Source organism: Lytechinus variegatus, chromosome 16 (genome assembly GCF_018143015.1).
Source record: "Lytechinus variegatus isolate NC3 chromosome 16, Lvar_3.0, whole genome shotgun sequence".
Lineage (NCBI taxonomy): Eukaryota > Metazoa > Echinodermata > Echinoidea > Temnopleuroida > Toxopneustidae > Lytechinus > Lytechinus variegatus.
Window position 1 is genome coordinate 801,353 of NC_054755.1, and position 22,743 is coordinate 824,095.

General features: G+C 35.2%; 1 protein-coding gene across 2 annotated transcripts in view; it reads left to right on the forward strand.

The window, feature by feature from the left end:
* The window catches only part of LOC121429718 (uncharacterized protein C5orf34 homolog), a 50,751-nt gene that overhangs the window by 11,364 nt on the left and 16,644 nt on the right, over nucleotides 1-22,743 (forward strand). For both annotated transcript variants that reach the window (XM_041626909.1, XM_041626908.1), the window contains exons 5-8: nucleotides 2,855-3,067; nucleotides 5,403-5,475; nucleotides 8,529-8,717; nucleotides 10,087-10,178. In XM_041626909.1, the coding sequence (XP_041482843.1) occupies nucleotides 2,855-3,067; nucleotides 5,403-5,475; nucleotides 8,529-8,717; nucleotides 10,087-10,178 (567 nt within the window). The remainder of the gene's footprint in view (nucleotides 1-2,854; nucleotides 3,068-5,402; nucleotides 5,476-8,528; nucleotides 8,718-10,086; nucleotides 10,179-22,743) is intronic.

A 22,743-nucleotide genomic window follows, 5' to 3' on the forward strand; every position in this document is an offset into this window, starting at 1 on the left:
TGTGTCCTTAAAATAACTTCTCCTGGCCTCCATGGAAACGTCTTCCTTCTGAAGCTTGCAAAACGGAAGTTTCTTTGGAAGCCACTCATCATGAGAGGTACATGGCCTGCCCAGAGGAGCTGATACTGCATCAGCATGGTGTAGATGCTGAGAAGGTTTGATAATAATAATATAGGTGTATTTACCCAGGGAAGCTGCTTCAGTTCCGAAAACTGTTCTCCCAGCGGGCCCTGCTATTATTATTACCCCGGCTTTAGCTGGGCTGCCCAGGCGCTCAAAGTATTCAAGGAATTTCTTCCTACCGGGTACCCATTCATCTCACCTTGGTTGAGTGCAGCACAGTGTGGATAAATTTGCTGGGATTCGAACCCACGACCCTCTGTTTCAAAGTCCGAAGACTAATCCACTGGGCCACAACGCTCCACTTGTTTGCATACTTATGTGAGAACCTCAGATCCTGTCTTGCCACTTGATGCTGTAGAGTGGCCGAATGTTCAAAGATACACCTCAAAAAATCAGTCGTAAACAAACTCAATTCATATCAAACAGCCAGAAGCACCAAATAAGAAGAACCTGAAATAAAATTGAAGCTGAACTAAACTTAAAATAAAGATGTCGACAAAATGAAGTCCAGTGATGCTTTGATTTATTGGTCTGAAATCCAGATCTCACTAGGCATTGCCTGTATTCAAATATATTTAAAAATAGTATCACATGATCAATTCAACCAATAGAGAAACAGAGAATGGAAGAACCAAGGATGAAAGGTGAACCAATGAGGATGAGATAGGATGATATGAGTGAAGAATGTTCTGAATATGAATGAGAAAAGGACAATAGAAACATGTGAAGCTGCATGGAGTTGGAATGGCAATGGAATGATGTGATGTAGAAACTAAGGAATAAGAGAAACAGATATGTGACAATGGCATAGAAATGTGAAGTGAAGAGAAGTATGGAAAGCAAAGTGTGAAATAAACAATTAGATGAAACATGGCAAAATTTAACTCTTACAATGCCAAGAAGTGGAAATAGTTCAGCTTGACAACGGTGTAATAATGTCCATGCTTCCCAGCCCTTTGGGTCATGAGGTCAAAAGTTGATGGTCTTATTGGTCATTGTATGCACCAAAATATCTATTTCTTGTGATTTATCATAAGAATAAACCGAAGAAACGTTTGAGGGAGGAATCTCAGTCATGCATATGTGAGGGAGGAATTCATTATTTTTCCTTTTTCAGCATGCCAAATGTCAAAGATGTCATTATTTTGGATTTGGGGTTAGTTTGGAATATGTTTTTGGTCTAACTATTGTGAGGCATACATGTAGCTTTTGTCTGTATGCTGTCGAGAATTCATCTTGTTTGATTGTAGGGCCCTATAAGAAAACAGTCCAATTAATCATATATTAAAAACAAAAACGAGTCCTTGGCAACCATTGTCAGATGTTGTAAACAGTTGTAAATATCAATTATATCACTGCATTTTTACTCTCCTAGCCACTTTACAGAAGACTAAAACTGACAGTACACTACTTGATAACACATTTCCAGAAACCGATGCTTTTGTTGGGATGAATGATATTAAACTTTTATTTTTTTGTACCAAAGTCTTTCTTAAGGCACACATAAATCATGTTTATTACCGACATTCTATCAAACAAATTCAACTAAATTGAAATTATATCACAAACAAACAAATCAAATGATAGATGTGAATTATCCAGTATGTTTAGATTCTTAGAGGAAAGGGATGTAATTGACTTTATTCGTTTCATGAAATAGCTCCATCTTTTGGGGGTATCTTTATAGTCAGGTTCTGCAATATACTCGTAAATTGCAGATATACATTAAGGGATGAATTGATATTTCTCCACTTATTATTGACCATATATGACCAAATTTATGCAAATTTATGCATGAAAAACATTTGCATATTTAACACCCGATTTCACTTAAAATTTTCTTTTTTTTTGCAGATATCATCTTAACTTTGTAATATAATTTAAAGGTTTCCACAAAGAAAATTGTGAAAGCGAAATTTATCCTTATATATTTCTTTGTTTTTTTAGAATTTCTTATGTATTTCTTTGTTTTTTATCTTTTGTTTTTCATTGTTTTTTTTCAATGGAAATTATTACTGACCATTTAGCAACTAAATTAAACCATAAATTAATTAAGCAGACTATTTAGAATGAAAAAAATCACACTTTTATGAATTTCATCTCCCGTAGACTTTGTACACAAAGTATAAAATGAGCCATTTTCGGCATGACATTGTCTCGTAAAAAGTCATGTGGTGTTGCAATGCTATACCCGTTTGTCACGAATTAGGTCTCAAAAGTTGCGCGAGATTTTAAAGAAATAAGTCATAAAATTTTAAAGTGCTATCTTTTTATGTTTCGGAAATATCGCACGAAAACTTTGGTGGGGAGCCATCATGGCCCCCAGTCCTTTTACGGTCAAGCTAACCTTTTAATAGTCAAATAATGAATGAAGTATGCATAATATACATAATCCAAGCAGGGAAAAAATTAGATGGGGGCTCGGGGCTATTTTACCCCCCAAATGCTCAAAAGAGCCCTGGAAATTTAAACAAGAGCCCCCCCCCCAAAAAAAACCCCATTCACTCCAGTGGTAAAGCTCATCTACTGTTGCAGTAGATGAGCTTTACCACAGTAGATGAGCTTTACCACTCCAGTGGTAAAGCTCATCTACTGTTGCAGATTTGCGCAGTGGGTGATGAAAAGAAGCCCTCAAATAAATAAAATTTGCCTCAGGAACTTAACGTGGATCAAAGAGGGTCAAATAGGCAGTTTTGCTTGTGTTTTTTCAACCATTCTATTCTTGGAACAGGTTATTCTGGAACCCTGTCCCATCGATGGAGATATATCCCGGTAACGGAGATGTGATTTTGTCTTCTGACGAGAGGGGATGTTACTTCCGTCTCCTCAAGGTTTGTCCCGGTGATGGCGCCCTCAAGGAACTGATGATTTCCGTATCCAATCCTATTCCTGATCCTCCACAGTCATCATATAGTATTGCAGATCTTGTGCAAAGAACTTCAAGGTAATTCGAAGACATCATGACCAGCCCCCGTATCATAAAGTTTAATAGTGATTGATTTTGAAGCTGATTTCTGCAAATGATTGCATTGATTAATGTGCATAATCCCTAGTAATAATCAACCTTAAATTCAATCGCTAAGCTTTTAATGACGCAGCCCATGTCAATTATGGATCTCTTGTAAGAGGCCTTAACACTTTTAAAGCATAGACAACATATCTGCACAAAAGTGATTCCTATTTTGAAGAACCTGTTAAAGATAATTTATTATGTTAAAGGTAAAGTTTAGTGTTTGTAAATTTCAATGATCTCTTAGGCCTTAACACTTTTAAAGCATAGACAAAATATCTGCACAAAAGGGATTCCTATTTTGAAGAACCTGTTAAAGATAATTTTTTCTGTTAAAGGTAAAGTTAGTAGTGGTTGTAAATTTCAATGATGGAGAAAATGATCTCAATTTGACTGTGAAAGGCTATTTATATTGTAGCTAAAAGAAACACAGTGTTGTGCTGTAAAACAAGTGCTGTAAAACAAGAAAATTATCATGACATATAGCACAAAAAACAAAACATATTGGCCAGTATTCTGAAGTTGGGTTTCAAACTTAAACTCAGGTTTAAAGGGGAAGTTCACCCTGACAAAAAGTTTATTGTAAAAATAGCAGAAAAAATAATAAAAAATATTGCCGAAGGTTTGAGAAAAATTCATCAAATAATTAAAAAGTTATTAGAATTTCAATTATTTGATTTGTGACGTCATATGCGAGCAGCATCCCTACATAGCGAATGGTAAAAAATCAATGAAATGTCATTTTCTCAGAAAATTGAAAATAGTTTTCACTGTACCTTTTGTATAACAATAGACAAATCATTTCACACCAGATCATGAAAAGAAAACAAAATTAAGTCATCAGGAACCATACAAAATTTGAAATTCATACATTTTATATTACATTACACATGGGGCAGCTGCTCGTTTATGACGTCACAAATCCAAAATTTTGAACTCTAATAACTTTCTTACTCTTTAACGGATTTTCCTCAAACCTTCACCAATATTTTTTACTATTTTTTATGCTATTTTTACAACAAAGTTTTCTTCAGGGTGAACTTCCCCTTTAAGTATGGGAAGCCAAAAGTATCAAAATTTTTATTAAGTTGTATTTTTCTTATGTTTACTGTGCTCTTTCCTGATTGAAGACAATCATCTATTTATACTTCCTACACAATTATGAATGATTTGAGAGCCGAATGAGCGGAAGTATGATATCTCAACTCTTAGTGATTATGTAACAATTGGCTGTCCATACTTAAACCACAACTTTAAACCTGAGTTTAAGTTAAACCCGACTTTTGAATACGGGCCATTGACCACAGCCTGATTGCAGCTGTTATAAATGTGATGGCATTTGAAGAGCTACCCTTTGTAGAAGATAATTTTTCCTCTTAATTTTTCCTAAATATGAAAAGAATGGGATAGCTTACAAGATTATTCCAAACTCTCCAACGACTTTTGTTTGTCTTTAACGTGTGCTGACTTTCAGCCTACTCTTGTTTAAAGGTTTTTTGTCTCACTGCGAAGCAGGGTGAGACTATAGGCGCCGCTTTTCCGACGGCGGCGGCGGCGGCGTCAACATCAAATCTTAACCTGAGGTTAAGTTTTTGAAATGACATCATAACTTTGAATGTTTATTAGTCTAGTTCATTAAACTTGGACATATGAGTAATCAAATATCACTGAACATCCTGTGCGCGTTTCAGGTCACATGACCAAGGTCAAAGGTCAATGAACTTTGGCCGAATTGGGTGTATCTGTTGAATTACCATCGTAACTTTGAAAATTTATGGATCTGATTCATGAAACTTGTACATAAGAGTAATCAAGTATCACTGAACATCCTGTGCGAGTTTCAGGTCACATGATCAAGGTCAAAGGTCATGTAAGGTCAATGAACTTTGGCTATGTTGGGGTTTTTTGTTGAATAACCATCATATCTCTGTAAGTTTATTGGTCTCGTTCATAAAAAGTGGACATAAGAGTAACCATGTATCACTGAACATCTTGTGTGAGTTAGAGTAGTATTCAAAGTCAGCACTGCTGCTATATTGAACCGCGTGATGCAGGTGAGACGGCCAGAGGCATTCCACTTGTTTTAATAACTCGTTATGGTTAATCTGATCTGGAAGCAGATGTAGCCAAGCTAAAAAAATATATAATTTCAGGGGCCATTTTGGCACAGTAATAGGCCTTTCATAGATATTGTGTCTAAACTGTCTAATCCGACTTGATCCGTGCCTGTCTAGAAGAATTAAGTTCTTTTCTTTCTGATATCTTGAAGGCTTCTACACTGTATGTCAGTTCACCTGAGAACGGCTGGGGATACAGGATCAGGAGATATCTGCTGCTGGAAGGTCAGTCAGTTTGGCTTCTACATTAGTTCATAGATCAACATTTGAGCAGTAGGATTCTTTAGGGGTCCATTTGACTTTGCCAATCTTGCCATGACTTTGCAAAGCTAAAGATCAGGCAGGATGGGGGGGGGGGGAGAGAAATGATCATTTTACCAGGAGTTAGTGAAAAATACATTGTAAGAATACAAATTTTTTTAGTAGAATTTAGTCTTTATTACATCTATGTGCCTCTATTATTTTGTCTGGAAAGATAAGGTTGCACTCATCTCATGACTAGGGGGGGGGGGACTTATTTAGGGCCAAATTGTTTACATTGATTTCCTTTTCTTTTGTTTCACAAAATTTCTGCTAATCCTGTTTCACAAGTATCACTGTATTTCAAATAATTGTAGTGTGATCTGAATAGTTGCAGATTTTGATATTAATATCACATAGTTTCACTCTTAAGTATTAAGCAATTAGAAAAACACCCCGAAAACACACATTTGGCTTGCCATAGTCCAGTCTCTAATAAAGTCATATCACCTTATCAAAAGTTTTATGGAATGCCCTGAAGATTTCATTTCATTTTTAGCTCATCCGGCCCGAAGGGCAAGATGAGCTTATGCCGTGCCGTGGCGTGGCGTCCGTCGTCCGTCCACAATATCATAATGCTACTACTTCGCCATTTCAAGTCCGATTTCAATTCTGTTTGCTTTATATGATAGCACTAGGTGGGGGATTCAAAACTTCTACACAGAATTTTGAAATTCATTAAATATGCTAATTTATGCGCATTTTTCAAAATTCACAAAAAATGCTTCTTTATTTGTTGACCGATTTTGAATTTTTTGCTTCCATCTGGTAGAGCTTCATGAGGTTCACCAAACTTCTACACAGAATTTTGAAATTTTGACCAGAACAATTTTTATGCTAATTTATGCAAATTTTGAAAAATTCACATAAAATGCTTCTTTATTTGTTGACCGATTTTTTTTTTTTTTCTTCCATCTGGTAGAGCTTCATGAGGTTCACCAATCTTCTACACAGAATTTTGAAATTTTGACTAGAACAATTTTTGTCTCACCTGCGAAGCAGAGTGAGACTATAGGCGCCGCTTTTCCGACGGCGGCGGCGGCGGCGGCGGCGGCGTCAACATCAAATCTTAACCTGAGGTTAAGTTTTTGAAATGACATCATAACTTAGAAAGTATATGGACCTAGTTCATGAAACTTGGCCATAAGGTTAATCAAGTATTACTGAACATCCTATTAGAGTTTCATGTCACATGACCAAGGTCAAAGGTCATTTAGGGTCAATGAACTTAGACCATGTTGGAGGAATCAACATCGAAATCTTAACCTGAGGTTAAGTTTTTGAAATGTCATCATAACTTAGAAAATATATAGACCTAGTTCATGAAACTTGGACATAAGGTTAATCAAGTATCACTGAATATCCTGCATGAGTTTTACGTCACATGACCAAGGTCAAAGGTCATTTAGGGTCAATGAACTTTGGCCGAATTGGGGATATCTGTTGAATTCCCATCATAACTTTGAAAGTTTATGGATCTGATTCATGAAACTTGGACATAATAGTAATCAAGCATCACTGAACATTTTGTGCAAGTTTCAGATCTCATGATTAAGGTCAAAGGTCATTTAGGGTCAATGAACTTTGGCCGAATCGGGGGTATCTGTTGAATTACCATCATAACTTTGAAAGTTTATTAGTCTAGTTCAATAAACTTGGACATATGAGTAATCAAATATCACTGAACATCCTGTGCGCGTTTCAGGTCACATGACCAAGGTCAAAGGTCAATGAACTTTGGCCGAATTGGGTGTATCTGTTGAATTACCATCATAACTTTGAAAGTTTATGGATCTGATTCATGAAACTTGTACATAAGAGTAATCAAGTATCACTGAACATCCTGTGCGAGTTTCAGGTCACATGATCAAGGTCAAAGGTCATGTAAGGTCAATGAACTTTGGCTATGTTGGGGTTTTTTGTTGAATAACCATCATATCTCTGTAAGTTTATTGGTCTCGTTCATAAAAAGTGGACATAAGAGTAACCATGTATCACTGAACATCTTGTGTGAGTTAGAGTAGTATTCAAAGTCAGCACTGCTGCTATATTGAACCGCGTGATGCAGGTGAGACGGCCAGAGGCATTCCACTTGTTATGCTAATTTATGCAAAATTAATTTATGCATATTTTTAAAAATTCACATAGAATGATTCTTTTTCTTTATTTGTGGAACGATTTTTATTTTTTTCTTCATCCTGTAGAGCTTCATGAGGTTCACCAATCTTCTACACAGAATTTTGAAATTTTGATTAGAACAATTTTTATGCTAATTTATGGGAAATTAATTTATTCTTATTTTTAAAAATTCACATAAAATGCTTTTTCTTTAATTGTTGACCGATTTTTACTTTTTTTCTTCTTCCATTTTGTAGAACTTTATGAGGTTCACCAAACTTCTACACAGAATTACAAAGAAATGTTTTTTCTTCATTTGTTGATCAATTTCAATTTTGTTTGCTTTATATAATAGCTCGAGGTGGTGATACAAAATTTCAACATAGAATTTTGAAACTCATTAAATATGCTAATTTATTCATATATTCCCAAAACTCACAAAAATTACTTATTTATTTGTTGATTGACATTGGTTATTTTTGTTCCATCTGAGAGCTACATTAGGTTCACCAAGGTTCCACACAGAGTTAAGAAACTTGACTAGATAATTATTAATACTTAATTCATATGAAATTTATTCATAGATCACAAAAAATGCTTCTATGTCATTTCTTCATCAATTTCAATTCTATATCCTCAATTTATGTCACCAATATAATTCACTACAGTGTCAACTGGGCTGAAATTAAAGTTGTGTTAAAGTTTGTTGCGAGATGCCGGATGAGCTCCACATAATTGATGTGCTAGTTATATGTTGTTATGTACCTCTGAGAATGATGCTAAATTTATATTATGACTTCCTTTGACTTTTGAAAACTGAAAATTGTATAACTGATAATTTTGCTCATTTCTTAAATTAGAAACTTGAGCAAGATGATGCTTTAAACAGAACACCCAGCGTCCTTCTTGAAAAGAGCGTCATCCCTTCTTTGGGTCAGCTGGAAGCGTATGAAGGCGGTCTAATCCGAGGCTTCTTCTATGATGGGGTTACCATAGAAACAAAGCACATTAGTCCAGTTCAGTTCAATGCAGCAGGAGTGGACATGGAGGTAATGACCGGGTCTATGTTTAGATTCCAATTAGGCCTATTCTTTGCTACATTTAATAGGTGATAACCACCTGATATGGTTCCCTATAATAGGTGATGAAATGAGATCCACATCTATCTTGGTATTCCAATGCAATATAATGACGTTGACTCTGGAATTTATATTTATAATATTAGATGGCTCAGAATGCAGAGCTGTCAAGTAGTACTGATTTCCAGTATTTAGTACTGAAAAATGAGAAGAAAACTGATAGTTTCATGTAAAATACTGATTTCTTAAGTTTCAGCTTTACATGTGGTCCTATGGTATTCTTTGGAAATACTGATTTCCTCACCGAAATACTGATTTTCAGCTTTGAAAATACTGAAATGTTCTTTTTCTGGTTGGCACCTCTGAGAATGGAATACCAGAAATATTCAAAGAGCTCATGCAAATATTCTAATAATCACAGATGAGTGAAATATCAGCCATAATGAGTGGAACATTTCTGGTATTCCTTGAAGTATAGCCATCCAATATATTTATTATTATCTATCCCACCCCCTCCCTCCCCCCAACAAAAAAAGGAAAATTTTGATTGAGCAAGTCATATATGGCCTCACTTCATAAGGTCATGGTAGAAATGTAACTTAAATGGAGTTCATTATGATGTCATTAAGTATCAATGTGCTGTTGAATACAGTCTCATATTGAAAAGCAAATTTGTACAAGGAGCCTATTGGGTATTCGTCAGATTTTGGTCCTTTAAGGAATATGCTCTAGTGTTGAACAGGCAATTGATGCAGACCAAATAAGCCTTTTCAATGCATTGCTAAAACACTATAGATAACAATGGAAAATACTGGTTCATATGAGTTAAAAAAAAAGGGAAACTGCTTGATATACCATTGGCACAAAAAATTGTGTTGTTATGTAGCTAATATTACCACTTTTCGTTGGAAGTCAAATTGCAAGTAATTTAAAAAAATGAGTAAGATTCTCAAGAAAATAGTCCTAAAATGTCACATTTAACCTACTTACTTTCTGTGCAAAATATCAGTTGGAGTGGAATCGAACTCACCACCATACTCAGGTTAGATTTAGCTTTCAAAATCACAGTGATACCACATAGTTATTGATCCACAATGTGCTGCTCTCAACCCAGGTGAGGTAAATGGGTACCTGGCAGGAATTTATTCCTCGAAACGCAGTGCGCGTAACAGCTGCACTGCTAAAGCCAGGGTGATTATGCTGCATATACTGTAGAGCGCTTAGAGACTTCTGACAAAGTAAGTATTAAGCGCTATATAAGCAAGTATAATTAAGTATAATTATTAATTAGAATATGGAATAACTAATCAAATTTAATAACAACTTTTTTTACTTTCAGTACGGTAAGGATGAAGAATCTATTTTCACTATAGTGATGGCTGATGGTCTTCATAAGAAAGTTACTTCACTAAACCCGGGAGTATATGTCAGGTATGTCCTCTCACAATCTCTTTTATATGACATATCTCATTGGCCCGAATTCACAAAGGTGGTCTTGAAAACCCACTGTTGAATCCATGGTTTATGCAGATTTCCTGTATAAATTACACTTAATTTATCGCGTATCGGGTGCGTGTATAAAACATGTCCAATGCTGATGTGCGATTTTGTCACAGTGCACAAAATTGACACCTGTTTCCATGGTTGGATATGCTATTTTATTCATGAGTCCACTGTTCGAAGAGTGGACTCATTATTCAGAACAATAGACTCATTAATAAAATAGCGTGGATAACCATGGCAACAGGAGTCAATTTGGCGCATTGTGACAAAAGTGCTCATCAGCATTGGACATTCTTTAATATCGCAGTAAAATAATCGTTATTTATACAGGAAATCTGCATAAACCATGGACTCCTGGGTTTTCAAAACCACCTTTGTGAATTCGGGCCATTAATAATATGGAATACTCCAACGGAGTGAAAGATGTGTATTCGTTGTGTGAGGGTATGACTAATTGAAAACGATGAACAGAGTAATAATGTTGAGCATTGTGGCCCAGTGGATTAGTCTTCGGACTTTGAAACAGAGGGTCGTGGGTTCGAATCCCAGCCATGGCATAATTTGCTTCAGCAAGAAACTGATCCACAATGTGCTGCACTCAACCCAGGTGAGGTAAATGGGTAACGGTAGGAAGTAATTCCTTAAAAAGCTGTGTGCGCTATGAACGCCTAGCTTAGCTGGGTAATATACGAGTGCCTTGAGCACCTAACAAGGTGGATATGTGCGCAATATAAATACCCTATATTATTATTATTGTATTATAATAAATCTGTAAGTGCTTTGATATGTGCATTGTATGTCTTAAGCTCATTATTAAAAGAATAAAACCAGATTATTATAATTATTATTATATTCTGCCTCCCCCATATGAGGCATGATCATTTCTAACAATTTTCAGGATATGAAATTACTAGACAGTGTCCAATGTAAGCATGACACAGACATCTGTATTTTTGAGAGGAACAGCTCCCTCTTGTGAAAATTATTTAAAATTCATTTTTAGTTGGCGAGGGGTAGCAAGAACACGTTAGGTCTCCAATTGTCAAACTCTTTCAACAAATCACCAAGAAAAATAAAATAATGAAACAATATACAGAATCTGTTTGGCACTTTGAAGCAGTATTTCCTTCATTTAGACTCTACAAGGGAACAGAGCATGCCAAATCAGAGTGAGGATGGGATAATTTGATTTGTTGGGGCTGTTGTTGCTTTTGGGGGTAGTTTTACTTCAGAGCCTAATTAGGTAAATAGAAAAAGCAGATGCTGGCTCAAAGGGTTACACTTCGTAACTCTGAAGGTTCGTAATTCCGAAGGTTCTTAATTCCGAAGGTTCGTAATTCGAAACACGTAAATTGCCCATACCTCTATGTTTGTTAATCCGACAACGTAAAAGGGTTCGTTAATCCAAACATTTGTGACGTTATTCCGATGGTTCGATAATCCAAAAACGAAATAAGGTTTGACCTTGCGAAGGTTCGTTAATCCGAAAACGAAATAGGGTTTGTTGTTCTGAAGGTTTGTTATCTGAAAACGAAATTAGGTTTATTAATCATTTCGTTTTTCGACGAACGAACCTTCGGAATCGCAAACCTGATTTCGTTTTCGGATTAATGAACCTTCGGAATTACGAACCTCATTTCGTTTTTGGACTAACAAACCTTTGGAATTGCAAACCTCATTTCGTTTTCGGACTAACGAACCTTCGGAATTACGAACCTTGGGATATACCAACCTTTGAAATAACGAAGCTTCGGAATTACGAATGTATGCAGGCTCAAAGTTGACAGTATCAGTTAAAGCTGTGTGATAAGTATTTAGAGCTTTCTCAAGGTAAAGAATTTTGCTATTTGTAGAACATGAGTGAAAATCCTATGCAGACATTTAAACACCTTCATGGCTAAACCCACTTGGTCTTCTATTAATTTGGCCCAATTGCCATTTGGTCTAATACTCCGACAAAGTGCTATTTAGACTGATTCCCATCTTATAGTCAATTTCTCCTTTGTCTGCCTTTTTTCTTATTTTGTCAAATGAAAATTGGGTCATGGGCATTTCAGCTAATCATATACTTGTAGACTAATGGTATAAGACCAAGTGAATATTAAGCCAATTGTGTAAAATCCAATTGGACGTAAGACAAAATGGCCAATTTCTTTAAATAAAATCCATATCTCACTCGATCAAGGTCCCCCCCCCATTATTATTTCAGGCACTATACTTAAAGGACAAGTCCACCCCAACAAAAACTTGATTTGAATAAAAAGAGAAAAATTCAGCAAGCATAACACTGAAAATTTCATCAAAATCGGATGTAAAATAAAAAAGTTATAGCATTGTAAAGTTTCGCTTATTTTCAACAAAATAGTTATATGAACAAGCCAGTTCCATTCAAATGAGAGAGTTGATGACATCACTCACTATTTCTTTTGTATTTTATTATAGGAAATATTTCTATTTTCTCGTCATTGTCATGTGAAATGAAGATTCATTCCTCTCTGAACAGGTGGAATTCCATTATTTTATTGTTTTGTGCTTCAGGCAAGGAGGTCCTAATCGTCAAATTCGTAAAAATTGAAATATTGTATAATTCAAGAAATAAAAAAACAAAAGAAATAGTGAGTGAATGACATCATCGACTCTCTCATTTGGATGTAACTGGCTCGTTCGTATAACTATTTTGTTGAAAATAAGCGAAACTTTGAAATGTCATAACTTTCTTGTTTTACATCCGATTTTGATGAAATTTTCAGCATTGTGCTTGTCTGATTTTTCTCTATTGATTCAAATCAAATTTTTTCTGAGGTGGACTTGACCTTTAAATCATATCTTCCCTTTGTAATTCTATAATGTCCCTTTTTCTCAGTTATTTTAACATAGTTTTCTTTCAGTTATTAGCAACTGATATGAAGTTATTTCCTTTGTATTTGTTATTAGCATATTTTACAATATCATTGTTCTAGTTGACCCTTTTTCACCTTTTTTGTATGTATTATGTAAGTGATAGGCCTATGAGTGTTGTACTAGATAGACATGAGAGCTTCTCAGGAAGCTAACATTATTAATATTATCATGATTATGAAACAATGACAATGATACACTCTTCCACTTTGCGATTGATTACAAATTCCATTACTGACCAAGGTAAAGTGAGTGTAATAAACACTTCAATGGTTCTGAGATCAATTTTCTGGGCCTCCTAATTAAAGTTAGATAAAAAGTCCATATTATGTAATATTAGGGAGTTTTCGATTTGCACGTTGACTAGTGGACTGCGACAAAAGTATGTCATAATAGTCTGCTTTGTGTTTATGGTATACAAAGTCAGTCGAGCACATGATTGGAAGACACTGAGCATGTGCAAGCCATTCCTGACACGTCAACTTCATGACGACCGTGGATTTCGCTCAGATCATGCTCGTTCGAGATGTAGTAAACGAGCAATCAAATCCTTGCCCATTGATTGAAGCCACGTGGTGATTTACTCCAGCGATTTTGATACCGTAAACACAAAGCAGACTATTATGACGCACTTTCGCCGTAGTCCACTAGTCGACGTGCAAATCGAAAACTCGCTATTGCTGGATCGGATCATAGTTAGAATTTTCCTTTATGTTGCATATATGCACATATTCAGCGATATCAACTATTGATAGCAGGAATTGCCTTCCAAGTACCTGGATGTGTTGTGAAAGGTGTACTTCCGTTGAAAGTTCTTGTTGTCCACCAGCATACATTGTCTTGTGTAAATAATTTGGATAAACTGTTAATGAGCCAAATTTTCATTTGATGAAGTTAAAACTGATAACTTGTAGATAAAGTGCAAATTAGACTAAATGAGAATCAGGCTAAATGGGTATTAATACCAAGTAGTGTAAATCAATTTGCAATTAGACCAAATGAATATATTGTGGTCAATATCTGTTTCCATGTTCATCAGGCCCCTCAAGGCATCTATAATGTATTATATGTAACTAATCACTTTACATAGCATTCTGCAGCCAGGATACAGAAAGTTAAGGTTGATTGTTTAATTTCTTGTAGAATAAGGAAGATAAAATTTTCACCATTTTAACTCTTTAAAAGAGACTAGAGGGAAAGTATGACATTTAAATGGATATGACTAATCATGTCTGGCTATTAATAGTGTTTTCTTAATTTTATCAGCTGAAGTGATCAACATTAAAGATATAATCTGGTAATGGTAACAACAGAAAATTCAATGTTCACAGAATAAAAAAAAAAGTTTAAAAAAATCATACCTGCCAAACGATTTTTCAGGAAAATGTATAATTACAGAATAATGAGACAAACAAAGATCAGAAAAATTACCCGTTTGTAGAGTGGTCCTAAAATTTGTTTCCTGTGTTAAATACACAAGGAAGAGCATGTGGTGCTGATATGAATGTGATTTTAACCAATCCTTAATTATTTTAATTAAACTGTATTGTTCTAAATAAGCATTTTGGCATGTGATAATCCCTTTAGGATTGCTCCATTCATTTTCTAAAAAATAAGATTTCTAAACCAGAACTCCAACTCTTTAGCTAACATTTGATATTCCTATTGATGTTGTCATCAAGCATAAGCCAGTAAAGGCACATTATACTTTTTGACACAGAATTTAATTGAAACTAAATAGAAAAAATATGAATCTCTTAGCACTTGATTAGACTGTTATGGCACATATCTATGTATAAAAGGCCTATTTTTCCCCATTTACATGGACTTAGACAATCATGCGTGTCATCGTTATGATTGTTTGAAGATAGTGCGTGGGGAAGTACACGAGTTTAAGCCTCATCAAATGCCAAATGTCGTAAATGGATCAAGTTTTATTTTGAATGCATAGTGCATGAAAACATTGATTAACATAATATTTTCACTTATTGTGTAAAATGCTTTTTGGTGCATATCAGATTTTGTTACAATTTTCATCATTTGGTTTCGAAACATTAAAACATAGTTGAAACTTCAGCAGTCTTTTTTAAAATTCTATTTCACTCTTCATAGCTCGGTACATAGTTGTTGAAATTTTTTCATGTTGCCTTCAATGTTTCATGGAAAAGTTTCAATGGACACTTCGAACTCTTTGCCCACTCTTCCTCTTTTAAAAGCCAAGATGGAAAAAGAAGGAAATGAGGAAAATAAAAGAAAGTAAGAGATTACAATGATAGAACAAATTAGCAAAGAAGAGAACAGGAAATTTCAGAAATGACTGCCACTTCACCGAACCTTTTTGTTTTCTTTTGCGAATCTCATTAGATATCAGACTCACATGAACCTCAATGATGGATTTAGTGGTCCTATCATGAAAACTTAAGTCCATACTGAAGATACTTGATAAATTTCAGTAATAAGCTTTGGACATTCCTTTGATTTTATGTCGTGCACTTTGAAAATGTGATTAGTTTTCTAAGAGGGAATATGCCATGGAATACTGTAGTACATTTATGAATCAATAATTGAAATTATGAGAATTTGAGTTAAAACCATGGGAAACAAAAAACAGTGGATGATAGGGATGATGGTGGTTGTGTTGGTTATGATGCAGTGATGATGATGAAAATGGTGGTGGGCAATTCCACAGGTTGGTGGACATGAGCTTAAAAATTCAAATTCAATATTTTCTTGAATTTTTTTAAGTCTTTCATACATGACAGTTTCAGGAACAATAAATAAAAAGTTTATTTTCATATGTATACTTTGGAAAAAAAATGGTCAAAAGTTGTGTCTTCCATTCTGTACCAAAATACAAGAAAAATAGTGAAAAATGAAATACACCTTATACCATTTTATATTAGAATATGAGTAAAAACATAGGATACAAATATAGTGGATGATGGTGGTGGCAGTGATGATGATGAAAATTGTGGTTTTGATGATATTTGTGGTGGTGGTGATGAGGATGTGTGTGAAAATGATGTTAATGATTGTGGAAGCGTTGAAGTTAGCGACGTTGATTATGACAATTTATGGTGACTTTACTATATACCATTACCCTGGTTTTGACGATGGCGGCGATGATGATAATGGTGACGAGGAACTTGGTTTTGATAATTGCTATGGTTCAATTGTGTCGAAAATGAATTGTTTAATTATGTATTATGTATTATAATGGAATAGTTCGTTGATGCTGATTTTGATACTGATTATTTTACATAAAAATGAACAATAGACATAGGTCTTTACACAATCATCTTAAAATTTGTCCTTAAAGTGTATTAATGACAATTTCAATAGCGAAGGTATACTATTCGAATAAACTGAATTCATGAAAATTTCGGCGTCTACAAAAATTTGTGTTAAAAATTGTGATAATTGATTATATCCAAGCATGCAACTTTTAAATTAAGTTCAAAACAGATTTGGAAATAACTGCGATATTTGAAAATGCGAATTAAAAAAACCCTTTAAATTAAATGATAGTGCTCACGTTTTTTGTGTGTGCGTGTATGTGTGTTGGGGATGCGTGTGTGTGTGTAATCATGTAATTAAAAGTTATATTCATAATGTTACTCTACTTTGCTTTTGACATTCAATCATGTCTAAATTTATTTTGCTGTTCTTTATGTTATTGTGTATGTTTTTATGGACTTGCTGAATGCATTTTTATTTTACCTAGTTTAAATGAAACAAACAAAAATTTAAGTTATATGTATAATTCAGGAAGCTGGAGTCGAGGTCTCAATTAAAACAGTTATCTTAATGAATATGATTCATAATGTGCCAAATTCATTCTGAAATATTCACATAGTAATGCATTACGCAGTTGTAGAATGTACTTGCCTGACTAGGCTAGTTAGTGCTTCACAAAAGTACTGTGCATGTCGCACCCTGGATGAATATACCTCACAGTCATCATGTAGGGTTGGCAAACTTGACATTTATGAGCATTGTGCATTAGTTCTTCTATATAAATATGTATGCATTACCTTTTCTAAGAAATTTAGAGTACCACATGGGCTCGTACGAAATAATGATTTTTATCTCAAAATAATGACTTTTGAGCTGCTTGATAACTACTTTTTACTTTCAAAGGTTGGCAGCTCTGTTTTCTTATAATTGTCCGCATTTTCTCTTTGAACATACAATGTGTATGGATGAAATATTCACCTCATCGTTTAATCGTGTTCCGCACGTACACGGCAAAATCTCCGGTGTTGATTTAACACCAGCACGGAATCTATTATGTCCACACCAGAGAAGTATTGAAATAGCACCAGTTTGGAATCAAACCGATGCTGTTTTAATACTAATTGGTGTTGTATAATCACATATCTGGTGTCAGACCAAAACTAAACTGGTGTTTAACACTTCTCTGGTGTGGACGTGTATAGATTCCAGGCTGGTGTTAACTCAACACCGGAGTTTTTTTTTCAGTGTATCGTCACTTAGAAAAAAAGATGATAAAGTTTTATTTTTCCAGAGTAGCCACTTTAGCACTTATGAAGTATTCTCCAAGTGGGCCCTATTCCATCTTTGAAAAACTAGTGGAGAGTGATTGAAGTGTTCGAGTCAAATTAAATTTATAATTGAATCGCTGCCGCTGAAATAAGAAAAAAAGCCCATGCATTCTTTCTCTGCTACCTTGCCCTTTTTGGATTCTGTCATGCTGCCTTGTTAATGAAATGACAGGATCCTCCCACTTTTTTTTGCTGTTCCTAAATCATTCCAATCTCACCAATATTTTAATAATAATAACATTTGCAGGGCGCTTTGTACTGGTGTTTCAAAGCGCGCAGGTTGGCAGATTATAATAATATACAGTCAATCAATCAAAAAAAATATGAAAAAAGGTGAGCTTTAAGTGACGATTTGAAAATTTCTACAGAGGGAGCATTTTGGATATGAATTGGGAGTTTATTCCAGAGCAATTTAAGATTGATTTTCGACCCGATTTTGGAATGAAACGTAAAATTTGATGCGAATATTGAGACATGGAAAAGCAAAGTTCGGAATAATCGTACGAATATTCATGCTTATATCTGTGACAATGCCACCATCCTTAAAATAAAAGCGATTTGAATTAGTTGTAATGATAGCAGTCGTATATACGATTTGAAACCCATCTGGCCTTTTAGTACTCAAAAACGAGGTTCGCAGTCATCCAAATTGTTAATAGCAGTCGTACAGTTAATGTGACCTGAAATGATAACATACTTTTTAATTAATATTTTCGGAATATAAGCAACTTGCGATTTGTTCAAAATTCGGATCGTAGACCAGTCGTCAAAGTGTGCGGAGGCCTTTATTCGTCTGCGACATTTTTTTTTTCGCTGTGCCGGTATCGAGATCTTAACACGTTGCGCCACTGATCTGTTGCCGTCAGTGAGTAAATTCATGATAATTCTTAGATGCTAAACAATACTTCTCCTCTTTGCCTTCGATTTGTTGCATTATGTCGTTTTACATAGTATCTCCGTGTATTTCTGAATCGATAATAATTTTACGAGTGCCAAAATTTTATCTCTCGCATATATGTTTTCATACTCAGTATATATTTTTGGTTTACTAGTATTCTAATGCTTTTTATTTCCTGTAAATTAAAATATTGAAAGAGGGTGCTTAAGGGGCATTTCCCTCCGAAAGTTTATAATTTTTCATCTTGACCATGTTGACTGTATTATGTTAATTCAAGGTTAGGTGCATTAGTGACGGTAGAAAGCAGCCTCAGTGAGCGGATATCTATTTTGAGGGAATTCATAGAAATGACTCGAGTGAGCTAAACATACATATATATATATATTTATATTATATTTTTACTGATTACTTTACTCTTAACCAATCAGATATAAGGATTTTTAGTAGCTCATATTAAGTGTGGAATCTGTGAAAACCACCTCTGGTATTTTCACCTAACAAGCTCATTATCTAGCCCAAATAAAAAGAAATAATAGAAATAGAGAAAAGAACAAAAAGTATACTCCATTTTTTTCTGTTCTCATCCTTCGTCCGGATGTTTAGGTAGTGGCTCATCTGGTTTAGTCACCAAAGCCTGCTCATTAGACTCATCTACGTTCACCGCAATTAAATATTCTACTGATAGATTTGCAAATTAAAAAATATAACACTTTTGATCTTGGTATTGACGATACATTGAAGAAACATGGGGCACTAGCGTATCTACGGGGGGGGGGGGGCAGACTGCCCCCTGACGAGTCACAACCCATGGAAGGGACCTATCCCTGCCCCCCCCCCCCGCCACTGACGAGAAGTTGAAGACCTTTTTTTTGCTTCTTGTCAATTTTTTTTCACTTTATATCCTGTTTAGGACCTTTATTTTGGTCAATTTTTATTCTGGTACAAAATTCTTTCATTTGTGGTTGAAGACCTTTTTTGGGGGCTTTTCAAATTTTTGAGCGGACGAATTCCCCCCTGTGGAAAATCCTAGGTACGTCACTGACATGGGGGCGTCGTCGTCTAGTGGTTAAGACTCGTCTTTTAATCTGAGGGACGTGGGTTCGATTCCTAGCCATGATGCGTTTTCCTTCAGTAAGAAGTTTACCTACATTGTGCTGCACTCAATCCAGGTAAGGTGAATGGGTACCCGGTAGAAAACATTCCTTGAATGCTTCAGCGCCTATATGGCAGCCCAGCTAAATTCAGGGCTATAATAGCAGCGATTTGCAGCCTTTCCTTTGTACTCGTACTTGTAATTTCTTGTAATTTGTATGTATGCTTCTTATGTTTACTGTGCTCTTTCCTGATTCATCGATGGTGAAGACAATCATCTATTTATACTTCCTAGACAATCATGAATGATTTGAGAGTCAAGTGAGCTGAAGTGTGATATCTATACTGTTAGTGATTTGTGTAACAAATTGCTATCCGTACTTTAACCTGAGTTTAAGTTTAACTTGCTATCAGAATATGGGTCTATAAGATATACTTGTTTATCTATTAAAAAAAAACAACGTTATATGTCTGTCGGTTGCCAGCAATGTTTCGGACCTGGGGAGCGTTTCATCAACATTTGTGTCCGACAAGTTGTCAGATCTGACAACTTTCCTTGATGTTGATTGGCTAAGAAGCACTGTTACTATGACAACTGTCGGATGAAACGTCTGACGGGTCATTTTATGAAAGGACCCCCCCCCCCTGAAAACTGCGGTTTTTACCGACTAATTCTATATTATATACCCAAAGAAAAAATGTTAGTGAAAAGCACTGATTATTTGTGAAATGCTAAATCACACCAGGTTTTCCTTTATGAATGCTATCACATGATCAACAATTGAAAATATAAAGTCTTATAATTCGGTTCTCCACATGATCTTATGGGAGCGAGCTGCTGCCTAATTCCTTATCAATATACATTTTTCTCTTGAAATTCAAAATTTTTTTCTTCTGTTAAAACTGATGTGAAGTATCACTCAAATCCAGTGAAATAACTAGCGATATAATCATAATTAAAGGTAAGAATTTGAGAGCTCACTTCAGAAATTTATTGAAAGTTCCATTAAAATCCCCCCTGCGGCGATTGAGAATTATTCGTTTACATGAAAAGCAGAGTCACGAAGAGCGACAGACAAGTCAGAAGTTTGAAGTAGATTCAACCATCAAGTGAGATTGCAGAACTTTGGAACTTGTTGACTTAAAAAATTGCTAAGCCTAAAAAAGATACTTTCAATCAGCATGATGGTATGATTGGCTACGATTTTAAACGTAATTTGGCCTTTCGAAAATTGTTTCATTAGGTTTCTTTCAATTGATACGGGGCTCAAGTAAAAGATACTTCTCATTCACATTGTTCGAAAATGAGCAAAATGTGATTTATTCCAAAGTCCGATCGTGGACCAGTTGTATGAGGTTTGCGGTGGTTTTACACGTGTGTACCACTCCGGTGCGCAAAGACCAACGCCGCGATCTGAATGTCATGAAAAAACCTGGGGCCCGTTTCATAAGACTTGTTAATAAATTAAAAAATAAAGATATCCGTCAGTTTGTTTAGTAAATTTGTTACTATAACGAGTCTTTATAAACGAGGCCCAAGGGGGTTGGGAGTGCGTTTTTCTGTTTCATACGCAAAATAAATATTGGAGTCGATTGGCATAGGTCTTTGAAGTGCCAGTTTATTATTGATAGCTATTGAATATCATTAGCGCTTTTGAATGTATGCTTTTTTTGTACTGCTAAATAGCGCGATACAAGTGTCCTTCATCATCACCATCATCATTTTGTATGAAGTACATTTGGAAACTTCAAAATCCTATTGACCAAAATATAACAAAAGGTAGGAGGAAGTGCTTGTCAAAAACAAAAGGAATAAGTGTCGATTTTCATTGATCTCCGAAGTGCCAATTTTGTTATATTAATAGCCATTTCGAAAATTCAAAATCCCATTGACCCCAAAGAAGATGAATAAAAATAACATGAACAGGATGAAACTAAATTCTGTTGTGCATTATCACAAAGAAATACGTTCATATTTTGCCTTCATACTGCTATTGGGAGCTGACCGGCGGCGATCTAATGGAGAGCGAAGTTGGCTCAGTCGGTAAAGCGTCTGCCCGTCAAACCAAAGATCGTGGGTTCGAGTCCACCCCAGGCGGATGACTGAAGCCAGAGAGTTGTGTGTAAACGTCTCTCCCATGTTTCATAGATGCAGGCTATGTTACCATGGAAAACACTCCGTCCCTCGGTGGCGATGTAATGGAACAGATAATATATTTTTTCTCGGTTTTCTTGACATACAAAAGCACAAATAATTGTGAGGGTATGTCCTTTAATTTCTATATTGTCTGACATTACTTTCAAACAATTTTGGATTATTGATTGCAAAGTTTTCGAAATTGTCGACTTGAACAATTCGGGTAAATACCAAAGTAAGTGAAAACAAGTTTTGTTAAACGTCAAAGGGCTTTAACTTATTCAGCTCCATGTGTAACGTTCTTTAGTCACATAAATCTATTAAACACTCTCCCAGGGCTCAGCGATGATTCGCTAAATGGTATGACCAATTTAGATCAACGTTGCACGCGCATTTAGTTCAAAATACTGCCCACGAACCAATCAGAAGTGTTCCTTCATATTTGCTATTTATCGCTAAGTTTTGTGTTACGGGACCCAGGTGTTTCATATGTTCTTCATTGTCAAGTAGAATTTCCAAATAGCTAGACATGTTAAATTTTCTAATTGAAATATTTTGAGATTCATATTCTAACACGCTCTATGCTCTTCAACCTGGATTCTTCATTATGAAATACTGTAAACGATTTCATCTTGACCCGAATCAAGTTTCGCAAGTAAAATAAAAAAAAACCGAGAAGAAATTCATTGGAGCCGTTTTTATATAGCCCTCGTGCACATTATGTGATTAATGCCAGAGTGGGTTCAAAAATTTCAATTGCCTCATTAGGATTTTTTTAAATAAATCTAAATTCTTCAAGGGTGTTGGTTACGTGCACTTCAAATACATCATTTTCTTACGTTTCTTTTTGCTTTGAATTACATCTCAGAAATATACGCATTTGAAAAAAATGCATTCGCTCTG